At 41.5% G+C, this 14101-nt stretch overlaps 1 protein-coding gene across 1 annotated transcript; it reads right to left on the bottom strand.

The window, feature by feature from the left end:
• Window positions 1-489: 489 nt before the first annotated feature.
• Window positions 490-8634, bottom strand: LOC117965847 (Fc receptor-like protein 5). Its single transcript, XM_059015366.1, has 8 exons — window positions 8382-8634; window positions 5782-6039; window positions 3878-4162; window positions 2974-3267; window positions 2026-2301; window positions 1433-1534; window positions 1179-1209; window positions 490-682 (listed from the first exon to the last, which is right to left on the bottom strand). The coding sequence occupies exons 1-8, from the start codon at window positions 8632-8634 to the stop codon at window positions 595-597; spliced, it is 1587 nt and encodes a 528-aa protein (XP_058871349.1). The 3' UTR covers window positions 490-594.
• Between the last annotated feature and the right edge of the window lie 5467 nt (window positions 8635-14101).

Consider the following 14101-nt stretch of genomic DNA (forward strand, 5'->3'; position numbering starts at 1 on the left):
GTTATTTTAAGGTTGGGGTGGAGGGAGGGGAGTGGTTAGGAGAGCTATTTTAAGGTTGGGGTGGAGGGAGGGGAGTGGTTAGAAGAGTTATTTTCTTTCTTTCTAATATTATATAGATGAATTGTCTTTATTATGTATGAGATATATTCTCCCTGTGTTGTCATGAATTTGTATATATTGTATATGTGTGTATGTGGGATTTTAACTGAAGCCTCTGAGCCCTCATCATTTCATTCTGCAATGAATTCTCATCCTCAGCAGTTTCATTTCTATGCACTTTAGAATTTGGTCTTCCATATTATTTTTTTTATTCTAAATCAACAAGCGTTTGTCCCGGATGACCACTCCCGTGATGATCGCCGCTGCCATGACAACCGATGACACCACCCGCACGTTCCGTATACTTCAGAACACTTTGAGTCATTTTTTGTAAGGCAGTATTAACGCTTTATTGTTTTCACAAAATAACAACAATACGATTATCAGCTCAGCTGCTAGTGTGTACTAAACACAAGCTCAAATATTCCAGTTCCACTCCAGTCTCTGGTAATGCAGCACTATTCCAGTTCCACTCCAGTCTATGGTAATGCAGCACTATTCCAGTTCCACTCCAGTGTGCTGCACACGGCTGGAGAGCTCAATCCCCTCTGCTGACTGCTCCTGATCCTGATCCGAGGTTTTCCTGAGACAGATGTCAGAGACACACAAGGAGGGCTCCGAGTTTAACTGCAGCAATAACAAAAGCTTTAAAGGATGATGACACTTCTAGGCTTCAGAGTGATCAAGTCCCATTGAAATCACAGAGTGCATTTCAGGGTAAGGAGCAGCTGTGTATCAACTGTAAAGACACTCTGTGGAGGCAGCAGCTTTGTGACATTACTGACAAAGGGTTATTATCAATACTCTAGATTGAAGAATCAAAGAATAACGATTATGAGTCCAATATGTCAAAGCTTTAGATCTTTATCATCTGGAAACCAAGAAGCCAAATTAACCAAGTATAGCATCTTAGGACACAGGTCTAAGTGAAGGGTACTGTTAAGAGTTTGTAAGAGGGATTTTTAAAGAGCGAATCAGAAAGTTTCCATCTCCATTTTCAGTGCTGTAAAGGATGATGACAGGTAGAGATAGCGAGTGCTGCCCCCTGTCTGTACACATACTGGATAATACTGACTTACCTTGACTTACCACCAGCGAGACACAGGGAACCTGGAAAAATATATACAGATTGTTCAGTTTGTTTCTTATAATTGTGTTAACAAAAATAAATACAAACTTGCAAAATGTTTATTTTGTAAATGAGCATGTTTAATGATGAAATAATGATTTCTTAATGAACTATCCCTAAGACTGGGCTGTGCTGTTTAAGAAGAAGCCTGCATGTGTGCTGTGACAGGCCAGGTGAAATGTGTGCACTGACTGGGAGTCTCACCTTGGATCCTGCAGTATTGAAGGAGCAGCAGAGTGAACACAATGAAATGAATCAGAGTGAAGCTCACTCTGTAGCCAATAGCAACAGCGCTGTGCCAGGACGCTGGGGGAAGGAAGGTACAGTATGAGTGTGTGCGAGTGACTTCCATACACCTTGACTGAGCTGATAGGGATTCAAGAACATTACCCTGCTCACACTCGCTCTGTCACTCGAATGGCTGTCTGCTGTAACTGCATTTTATTTGAACCATCATTTTATAAGATACACAGTCAGGGAATCAATGTGATTTCATTTGATTGATTGTCAAAAAGCAGAAAATAATGATTTGTTTAAAATGTATTCTAACCCATACATGAAGCTAAAACATTAGTGGGAAATATACACCACTGAATTTGCAAGGTGTAAAAACAGTGTCTGTACTGTGCAGTATTTGTTAACAATCCATTGTGTTGTAATTGCTGGTAATTCTGTAGTCTGTTTATTCTGTTTCTCCAGGGAATGGGAATATAATGGGATCACAATGTGACCTATTTTACTGTGAGATCACTTTCAATCATCAAGGATAGTCATTTAGGACAGGTTTGTAATCTTACTTTGTAGTTCAATGTGTAACTCCTGGCTGCTCTTCTTCACTCCCTGTGACTCCACAGCACACGTGTAGCTCCCAGTGTGGCTCTTCTCAGTGCTGGCTATGCTGTACAGTGCAGAGTCAGTGCTGTTAGTCACAGGCTCCCCGTCTCTCACAATGGTGTAGTGGAGTTCAGGGCGGGGGGTTTTGTTCACTGCTGTCTCACAGGTCAGGTTAAGAGCCTCTCCCTCCTTCACTGTGGCTCCTGGAGAGGCTGTCAGAGTCACCCTGGAGAACAGAGCTACGAAAAGATGACATGAAGACAGGTTAGTGATTGTGAAGCTGTCTGACCAAGATATTCAAATCAATCAGAACCAGCATATTCCAGAGTGGGATTCCCCCAGAGCCCCCTGCTCCTTAGAGAGAGGCAGTGCTGGAGTATAGAGGCTCCTTAGAGAGACAGAGGCAGTGCTGGAGTATAGAGGCTCCTTAGAGAGACAGAGGCAGTGCTGAAGTATAGAGGCTCCCTAGGTTCTAAACCCTTAGATATACCTGCATTGATAATCTGCAGGTCATTCAAACACCACTATGAAGCATAATGAGTTGAGTCCTCACTTACAACAGTGTTAGTCATGAGTTTAAGTCCCACTCAAATCATTAAATTAATATGTCTTTGTGTTTTTTTTCTTGGTATTCAAAACTCAATGAGATTATTATTGTTTTTTAAATGCTTTGTCATGGTGTTCTATATATCAGATATTGCTTTGATTTTAGCTACTGTGTGGTAGAGTAGTTGAGAAACTTAGATATTTTAGTAGACAGAGAAGCACAGAGAGGAATATAATTAGAAATAGAGAATTAGAGAAATGCTGGAGGATTGAGGCTCCCAATCACCTCTAGAAGAACCAAACAGCACCCCCTACTGCTGAGGGCAAAGCTTTAGTGAAAAAGAAGGAGATTCTGTATTACTCACCAGTTACATTTACCCAGATGGGATGGCTGTATTGTGAGTAAGACGTGTTCCTGCCCCGTCCAGCTCCACACCAGTACTCTCCACTGTGGGACAGAGCAGCAGCACTGATTGTGTATCCGGCTCCAGTTCCACTGCTGCTGTCAGTCTGGTACACTGGAGCTCCCTGCCTGTCTTTGTACCAGAGATAGCTCCAGCCACCAGAGCCCCCCTCAACCACACAGCTCAGGGTGACCGTGTCTCCTTCAAATATCTCTCCTGTAGGCTCCCGGGTCAGTGCAGGCTTTGGTCGTCCCTCTGAAATACAGAAGATGACAAATAAGGGCTCCTGTTTCCCTCAATTTGAGTGGCTTTGGGTAACACGATAACATAGTAAATATTTTTAACTGGTGGTAAAAAAACAAATTACTACAAAATTTGAATAATTATAAAGAAAATACATGAATCTACTGGAATTACTTTTAATGTATTTGTTATTAATAAAAAGTAATTATAACAGCCATTACAAGGAAGTCTACAAAGTCGTCCATTCTTCAAGATGATATTCTACTAATGCCTTGTATCACTTCCTTTAACTGGCTTGAAGTATTACTGTTTCCAGTGCAGCTCCAATCAGTAACTGTTCTGTTCTGACACAAAGATAGTGTGAAAGATAAGATGACAGAAATCCACAGGACTGAATGAATAATATTATTATTATTATTATTATTTATTTCTTAGCAGACGCCCTTATCCAGGGCGACTTACAATTGTTACAAGACATTAATAAACTCACCAGACACAGTCAGTGTAACAGGATCGCTGTGTTAATAAACTCACCAGACACAGTCAGTGTAACAGGATCACTGTGTTAATAAACTCACCAGACACAGTCAGTGTAACAGGATCGCTGTGTTAATAAACTCACCAGACACAGTCAGTGTAACAGGATCACTGCGCTGAGAGGAACGTGGTGGATCTCCTCTTTGTGCCTCACACTGGTACTGTCCACTATGAGACTGAGTGACAGGGCTGAGTGTGTATCTGGCTCCAGTGGTGCCTCTGATCTGCACTGTGCCTCCTTGACTACTCTTGTACCAGAGATATTGGAAGCCAGTGAAACCCCCCTCAACCCCACAGCTCAGGGTGACAGTCTCTCCAGTGTACAGCTCTCCCCATTGAGGACTGCTGGTCAGCACAGCCTTCGACAGCTCTGGGTAAAGAAAGGAAACAAGGCATGTTAGGAACACAGACCTGCCTGCCAAGGACAGAAATAAAACACAGTTCAGCATGACCTGCACCCACAGGCTCCGTTCACATGGACTTGTTAACTGTGGTGGTCTCTAATAAAAGCATCTCAATGTTACTGTCTCTCACGGGTTTCGAGGTCATAGCTCTGGATTCTTGTAACATTTGTAGATTTTCTGTCTGAGAATTTGTTCTCTTGGTTGATTAGCCCTTATTTCCACACATAGACAGACAGTGCTGGACAGCACAGTGCAACAGACCTATTCACAGCATGTGTAAACATGCATGATAATTCAAAATAATTATGTATTACCATTAGACGTTAACAAAGGACTGACTGATTCATAATTAAACTTAGTGTTTCATAAAAAAAATGTTGACATGGATGACAAAAGCATGGATTCTATTTGTTTTTGTTTATAAATAAATGTTGGGGCACATTAGAAAATATGTAATTCAAAAGCATACGTTGTCTGTATTAAAATGTATTGTTTAATAATAATAATAATAATAATAATAATAATAATAATAATATAAAGAGAGCCTGAGAGATGGGATGTGAATCAGATAACGTGGAGGCATACAAATCAGCAATGTTAACATTCACTATTAATACCAGGAGTATTATTAGTAGGGTCATCAGACTTATTAGCACAGCCCCACATCAATTACAGTACATTGACAACCACCAAGTTTGCTGTGAACCCTCCTAAAAAAGCAGGTGAATCTAATATGTGATTGTACTGAAGGCACTCCAGCAGCATATCACTGTGTTTTTACTGACATGTCAATGGTTCTGATTCACTGTGTTGCTGCTCCTGTGTTCCGTTTATAATTATGACTCATTATCACTCTGAATGATACTTTGCTGCTGCTTTGATTTTTAATATAATAATATAACTCACATGACTTACATGTTTAGTATCTGTGTCTTTCTTGGGTATTCTGTTTCATACTGTGTGTGTCACAGTAAAGTGAACAGGTATGTATTCTATTTAAAACTATTTCATTTGGGCAGAATCTCTTCTGTGGTATAATCTGCAGTGTAATAATGTATAGAAACAGTTTCTTATATCCAATCTGTACCCCCCTGTCTAGGGAGGGGTTACACACGATTAAAGATACAGTTTGAAATGGCAATACACATTCTATTACTACCACAACCAATTAAACATACAAATAGGGCCTGATCATCAGTACTGACAAGTATTCAGTGTATCTTTGGTTTGGCCTCTTTCTGCTTTATTACAGCTTCTACACTACTCAGAGTATGAGAGTTACTCAGACCAGGAAAAGCTTTCATATCAGAAAACTTTGCTAGGACCCGTTACTTCAGCACCTGAGTTGTGTTGAGAACATTAACACAGCTGGAATAGACACCAGTGTGAATGTATCTGTGAGACATTACAGACAGAGAAGGGGGTGAGGACTCTCTCTCTGTTAGAATGAACCTACCTCTCACTGACACCCGCACCTCTGCAGAGTCACATTAACACAGCTGGAATAGACTCCAGTGTGAATGTATCTGTGAGACATTACAGACAGAGAAGGGGGTGAGGACTCTCTCTGTTAGAATGAACCTACCTCTCACTGACACCCGCACCTCTGCAGAGTCACCAGAGTAAGTGGAGGAGCTCCACCATGCTCTGCACTTGTAGGACCCCTCGTCACTCTCTGAAACACGATCCACACTCAGCTCTGTGTCTGCCCTGGATTGTAACACTTTATTATCTTTATAAAAGACAACCCTAGTAGCTGTATAACCCCGGACACGACACCTCAGAGTCAGAACGTCTCCCTCAATCACAGGCTGGGGAGGAGTCTGCAGGATCACCCATTGATCTGAAAAGACAGAATGAGTTCAGTTCAGCAGGGCTGAGAGACGGGTCAGGATTGAGGAGTCTGCAGGATCACCCATTGATCTGAAAAGACAGAAAGAGTTCAGATCAGCAGGGCTGAGAGACGGCTCAGGATTGAGGAGTCTGCAGGATCACCCATTTATTTTGTATTATTGTCTATTATTGTGTTATGATTTAAAAGGTATTGTTTGGGTTATGTAGCACAGGTGATTTCATGTATTATTGTTGATTTAAATGTGGTCTGGCAGAGGCGGTGTTAGTAGCTCGTCTCTGACAGACAGCTCGTGAGAATGCACGGTCAGCAGTCAGTGATTATTGACAAATTGACTGTCAGCCATGCAAATTAAAAACTCTCGTGCAGAATGTGAGATGGTCACATGTATAAAAGGCCCGTATCTCTGGTTGCATGGTGAGGGTTGTTCTGAGGTGGAACGTAAAGAAAAGGATGAACTTAAAATAGAAACAGCTTCTACGCGTTCTGGCTTATCACCCGTGTGATACGTGTTTGTGTCAGTGTTTGTGTCTGTCTCTCTTTTGGCCGTTGTGTCGTTTTGTTTTCTGTACAGTGTTTGTTTTGTTTAACTATTTTATTTAATAAATACACGCATCAGCGCTTCACTCGTAGTACTGCGTCCATTCTCTTCCTGGTGTGATGTCACCACCAAGGCATCTGATCAGGGGCGCTGGAACTAGGGGTGCTGGGGGTGCGGAAGCGAATGAAATTGTACCTCTTAAATATTTACAGACAAGATATTACTAAGTATATACTGTATTTAGTTCATATGCATTATATACACTTTAAAACATAAAAGATATATATTTGTAATACTAATATTGTATTACAAACAATGGAATGTGCATGATAATTAATATTAACAAATGCTTCAGGGTTTGTTTCTGAACACAACAATCACATAATAAATTGCCCACAAACCATTTTGGTATTGCAGCATTTTACTGATCAGTTATGTTCTGAACCCTCCTTCCGTGTGAACTGTGACGCATAATACAGTCACAATACATAGTATAGTTGTGAATACACTAGCGGAGCTGCATCTGAACAAACTCAAAGTAAAGGCAGCGCTTCGTGTTTCTATTTGTTTTGTGTGTGATTTACCCCAGCGCTCTGTTTCCATGTTGAAATCCCTAGTTAAGGGAATTACAAGTATCTGGGGGATCCTGTTGTTCATGATTATTAGGCTGTTATCTTGTATATATTAAGTGATGAAATGGTTGAATCTATTGTATAGAAATGTGCCGTTCTCCTCCTGATGACGCTGTGACGGGAGCCCCGCCCCTAGATATACGTGCGCTGGATTGTTAATATTTTTGGTGTTTGTCATTGGTTTGTTTTGTAAATATTGTATAGTGTTTGTTTATATGCGGGCTGGTGACAGCCGTCCGCTATTTAGTATTGTCTGGTTTGGTTTGGCAGGGAGGTGGTTAAATTCCTCCCTGCCAATGTTTTCTTATTCATTTTTATATAAAGTTATTGTTTTAAACGTATTCCAGACCACTGGTGTCTTGTTTTGCACTCTCGTTTCCACTGACATTGTTGCTCCATTAACCGGGTTTATTTTTATTTATTTATTTATTTTTTTTAATTTAGTCGTCGCCAATTTTTTTTACAAAAGTTCTCTCCCGAATATAGCATGCCCAATTATTATCTGTATCCCCGGCTCACCGCTCGCAACCCCCCCGCCGAATCGGGAAACGGAGGCTGGAACACGAGTCCTCCGAAACTTGCTCCTGCCAAGCCACATTTTTCGCACTGCAGATCCACAGCAATGCTATCAGACCTATAGTGCGGGAGGACAACACAGATCTGGCGGCTCCACTGCAGAACCACAGGCGCCCTATCGGCCACAGCCGTGGATTCCCCTGCCGACCTAAGCCCTCCATACCCGGGCAGCGCTCAGCCAGTTGTGCGTCGCCCCCTAGGCACTCCCGGTCACGGTCGGCTGTGACATAGCCTGGATTCGAACCTGCGATCTCCAGGCTATAGGGCACATCCTGCACTCCGCGCGGAGAACCTTTACTGGATGCGTCACTCGGGAGCCCCGTCATTAACCGGGTTTCTAAAGGTGGAGCAGCAAAGACACTACAGAGGTTACTCCAGTGCAGAACCACCATGCTGCAATACTGTTCTTACACAGCTGCTACTTGAAAACAGCAATGTGAGCAGCAACAATTCATACTGACTGGAGATCCAGAGACAGCTTTACTCAAATCAGCAAGCCGATCAGAAGCTTACAATACCCTCTCAGCCAATCCGAGTGCAGGATTATTCAACAGGGTCTGAATATTATCCAGAATTTTACTTACATGACACAGCTAAGGTGACAGTATTACTGCGCTCCTGTCCTGATGCAGACTCACACCAGTACACACCACTGTGGTCATACTGAGCTTTACTGATTGTGCAGCTGTCCCCATATCTACTCCTGTATTGATCACTGCACCCTGCCTCTTCAAGTCCATCTCTGTACTGTTTAAACCTCCAGTCAGCAGAGCCCCCCTCCACCTCACAGCTCAGGGCGACTGTCTCTCCTATGAACAGGAAAGGATTAAGACACATTCCCCTACAATCAGTTAGGAGAGAGATTCCAGCCCCCCAGCAGCATCTCTGCAGTGATACAGTAGGAATAACAGCAGTGTGACCCATTGCAGACTCTACTTGTGATACAGTGGGAATAGCAACAGTGTGACCCATTGCAGGCTCTACTTGTGATACAGTAGGAATAGCAGCAGTGTGACCCATTGCAGGCTCTACTTGTGATACAGTAGGAATAGCAACAGTGTGACCCATTGCAGGCTCTACTTGTGATACAGTAGGAATAGCAGCAGTGTGACCCATTGCAGGCTCTACTTGTGATACAGTAGGAATAGCAGCAGTGTGACCCATTGCAGGCTCTACTTGTGATACAGTAGGAATAGCAGCAGTGTGACCCATTGCAGGCTCTACTTGTGATACAGTAGGAATAGCAGCAGTGTGACCCATTGCAGGCTCTACTTGTGATACAGAAGGAATAGCAGCAGTGTGACCCATTGCAGGCTCTACTTGTGATACAGTAGGAATAGCAGCAGTGTGACCCATTGCAGGCTCTACTTGTGATACAGTAGGAATAGCAGCAGTGTGACCCATTGCAGGCTCTACTTGTGATACAGTAGGAATAGCAGCAGTGTGACCCATTGCAGGCTCTACTTGTATGTTTTGAGTAGGGCTGCAACGAAGGGTACATTTGATCTTTGAAGGTTTGGAACACATTACAGAAGGTAGGTTCGAACCGTCGATGGTACTCATTTGCGTAATGTATTGGTGATGTCATCATAGTGCATTGTTTATATTTGATTGAAAATCCTATTATTTTACAGGTAATCCATATAAATGGATGGGATAAAACATACAGTGAGTGAACCCGTCTGACGAACCTTCGAAGGTTTAAAACAATCTTCGAATCCCTAGCTAGCGAACAAACTTTCGGACACAGCCCTAGTTTTGACTGAAAGGAATTGATGAGGAATCTCTCTCCGTATGATTATGGCCTTGAAAATAGAAAGTGGTCTGTGTTTAAATTTCCAATCGAGCAGCAATTAGTCCAAGTTTCTATCTTTTTTATGAATCAGGAAACATGTTTATGATAAGTGGGAGGATTATTGTTCTTAAAGTCATCCAGATATTCTGTCTGGTTAGCAGTTAGCCAAAATAATATTCTCATTCAAAAGCTTTCCAGCAATACCACACATAGCCTCTACGTGGAGGACAGTATGGTTTTTTCCTGGAGTCATTTTTATTTAACTAAGTTACATTGTTATATTGGTGAGAAGAAAATGAAAGCTGATTTCAAGAATGTGTTTATTTTATAGATGATCAGGAATCAGGATGATAATCTCTTCACTTTGTGAATGCATGTAAACTGTTCTGTTACCTTCATACTGTCTGGAGCAGCTCACTACAGTCAGCACTGAAAAACACAAGAGAGACAGTCAGGGACTAGACCCTTATAAAAGCACCACAGTCATGTTGCTGTTTCCAATGCTTTTACCATTGTTATACCATGCTCATCAGTTATAGGTGACTGCCATACATACATGTAACATGTGCTATCATAGGGAGAAGTAAGAGCCAGCGCCATCTAGTGATCTGACACTTTTGATCAGGTTTCCTTCTCTTGTTTTGTTAGTAACACACTGCTGTGCACTACTTGGCGCTGGTGTATATAATAATATAAAGACACTCTAATCTAGCCTATATTAAATATGTATATGACAGGCAGCTCCTGAACTCATCGTCAAAGCACCTTAACACAGACTTACCAAATAATACAAACACAAGATTTGAGTCATTTCAATAAGAACCCTGTGAATGATTGTAAAGGTGAGGGAAGAGTAAAAACAAAGCAAGACAATGTCACATAATAATAATCCTTCTTTAACTTTGACACACGCATGGGGTTTAGGAAACTGACAGATCTGTAGCTGTAGTTCAGTATTCATTGTGATTCAAGTGTTCATAATGAAGAGAAGAAAGCAGACTTGAGTTGTGAATTCAGTTCAATAATGGGTGCGATACGTGTAACAGGGATAAGGTTGGGCACACACTGTCGACCACACACACCGCAGGTGAGCATCTTAACCCCTATGCAAAAGAGCCAGGCTCCTCTGCATGTGTGCTTATAGAGCACCGGGACACCTGCAGAGGCTTTTACGATTGAGGGGGGCGAAGCTTCCTCGTGCTATTTTTAGTGTTCCCACCAAACAAATGTTTTACAGTAAATCGCTTACAAAAAATCAAGTCCAGAAACTGTGTAGAGTGACCGGTGCATTTACAGTATTTCACAGGGAATAAAGTTGGAACACAAAAGCGAGTCCAGACACACCTGTATACTTACAGTTTACACCTATTCAATTACAAACACAAATGCACTCGCTGCATTGTTCAGATACTGATAAGCATGGTTTACAGCACTGACAGATATAACTTATTACAACATTGCAGACTTTCTTTTTCGTTTGAATTCATGCTGTACAGGAAAACATGTGATCACATGAGCATTCCCTAGGGCTTTACAAGCATAGTAACAAGAAGGACAAGACAATCCATCCCATGGTCCAATCCAGCTATCCCATGACTCGATGCTTAATCACTGCAGGTGCCATTACTGGAGCCCACTAAGAGGTGGAGGGTAATACAAAACATTGGACAGACAAAAAAAAAACAAAAAAAACTGACTTTTCTACAATTCTTAATGTTGTAAGAGAATTTAAGAACCAATCTATGCTTATGTGACAGTTCAGTGGACAGTCATTCTGTCATATATATACTTCAATATATGTGTGCATTTCTTTTTTTTTTTTTTTTTAAGAATTAGTAATGGGTAAATAGGAGTCCAAAAGGCACTTGTATATTTTTTTATGTATCTTTATTATTAGCAAAGGCAATTTCAACGTCACCCAGTCTGACCCAATCTCCTGTTAAAAGCATGCAGACCTTATTTATACCAGCTTCAGTAGCCAACCCCTATTAAACCTAGATTTGTATTGGACAATTCAAATACAAACGATGGTTATCAATACTTCAAAAGAGAAATCACAATACAATCATTTGTGGTGTCTAATTCACCACAGTTTACATCTTTATATATCTAACAGTAAACAGACCTCAAAGTTATGTTTGCTTGTGCTATAATCACAGTTGTCTGATTCTATAGGGATTATTGATGAATTTTATGATTAAGTATCTATGAAGAATTACAACTTAATTTTTTTATGCAGTGTGTATTTTTGTCCTTTCTATTCATTTGTATTTTTGAATTTTGTATGCGTTTTGTATAAATCTGTCTAGCTGGAGTCCATTTATAGCAGTTGTTTTGCATATGTAATGATCTGTAATTGTATATATTTGTGTGATTCTTGTTTATAGCAGTTGTTATGCATGTGTAATGATCTATAATTGTATATATTTGTGTGATTCTTGTTTATAGCAGTTATGCGTGTGTAATGATCTGTAATTGTATATATTTGTGTGATTCTTGTTTATAGCAGTTGTTATGCATGTGTAATGATCTGTAATTGTATATATTTGTGTGATTCTTGTTTATAGCAGTTGTTATGCGTGTGTAATGATCTGTAATTGTAAACAAAAGGCAGGCAGACTTCCAAGCGACAGCGTGTGGAAGCGACATCGTGGGAGAAGTACGAGTGGACAAGTACAACGCAGTTAGAAGCAGAAAGGAGGAATTACATCTTTAAATTTGGAGTTGCTTTAATCAGAAAACATTGCAGCTTAAAGCCTTGCAGCTGCGTGTATTTTTCTGATAAGCTGAAACTCGGAGCAGCTGATTCAAATCCCGCGGCGTTCTGGGACACGGGGGAGGAGCGGAGCACGCAGCACAAACACAAACAAACAAAAGGCAGGCAGTCTTCCGAGCGACAGCGTGTGGAAGCGACATCGTGGAAGAAGTACAGTCGTGGACAAGTACAGCGCAGTTAGAAGCAGTTTGAAAGCAGGTTGACAGCTGCAGCAGCTACACTAAACAAAAAAAAAATGGTCTTCAAGCCAGTAATCTGTGACAACTGCATGATGTGGGAAATCCGAGAAAACCCAACAGAGCTCAACCAAGTTTGTGTAAAGTGCCGCACCATCCAGGACTTGCTTCAGCGATTAAGCCTGCTAGAAAAGGAGCTGGAGGAAATGAGACAGCAACAGGAGCTTGAGGAGCTGACACACCCACAATTCATGGAAGTCTGCACCCCTAGCAGACTGAAAGCCACCAGGGAGATGGAAGAGAGTCGAAACAGCTGGGTTCAAATAGGCAGAAGTAGGGAAAAAAAGAAACTTCGTCAAACACAACCACCAGAAATCCAGACAATCAACACATTTGAGCCACTTCAACATTTAGATGACCAAAACCAACATCAAGAGAATGAAAGGAACAACATCCAGGACCCTATAAACAGTGCTGACCAGGCAGCAAAAAGAAGGGAGGTTGTTGGGGACTCCATACTGAGAAACACAGCAAGTTCAGTTCGTAGTTTGGACCCCCTTACTACAACAGTGTGCTGCCTTCCAGGAGCCTCTGTCAAGCACATCACTGAGAACGTGGACAGGCTCCTAGAACGAACTGGAGATGACCCGGTAGTAGTCGTCCACATTGGTACAAACAACATTAGAAGAGACAGGCCAAGATCCCTGCAGAACAAATTCAGAGAGCTAGGAAGGAAATTAAAAGACAAGACCAAAACTGTGGTATTTTCTGGGATACTGCTGGCGCCTTGCAAAGGACCATATGGACAGCTGGAAATACAAAATCAAAATGCATGGCTGAAATAGTGGTGCACACAGGAAGGCTTCACCTTTCTTGAACATTGGAGCACTTTCTACAACAAGGACTATCTATACAGGTGGGACGGACTGCACTTAAACAGAAAGGGAACCAATCTACTCGGAGAAAGGATCCTTGAGGAAGTCCAGAAGCATTTAAACTAGAAAGGAAGGGGGGAGAAAACAAAAAAACAGAAGGGAGACCACATCAAAACAAGGGCAACAAGTCAGGTAAGACAACTATTAAATGTATTTATCTTAATGCTAGAAGTCTCAGAAACAAAATGTTAGAACTGGAAGCTACTTCACTAACAAGTAACTACGATGTGATAGGTGTTACAGAAACTTGGTTGTCTGAGAGTGATGGAGACGAATATAATATTAGTGGATACACACTGTATAGGAAAGACAGGCAGGACAGAAGAGGCGGAGAGGTAGCGCCATACATGAGAAATAGTCTTGAAGCCCAGGTGTTAAATCAGGACAAAGAAAACAATGCAGAATCAATATGGGTCAGAATAATGGACACAAATTCAAAGGGCATAATAATAGGAGCATGCTATAGACCTCCAAATTCAGGTGTTGAGCAAAATAATCTGTTATACAATGACATTCGAAATGCGTGTAGAAAAGGAGAAGCCATACTAATGGGGGATTTCAACTTCCCCTGTATAAAATGGGAAAACCCAATGGGGGGCACGACGGACGAAATTGAAATGGT

The sequence above is a fragment of the Acipenser ruthenus genome, chromosome 50, assembly GCF_902713425.1.
Source record: "Acipenser ruthenus chromosome 50, fAciRut3.2 maternal haplotype, whole genome shotgun sequence".
NCBI classification, from domain to species: domain Eukaryota; kingdom Metazoa; phylum Chordata; class Actinopteri; order Acipenseriformes; family Acipenseridae; genus Acipenser; species Acipenser ruthenus.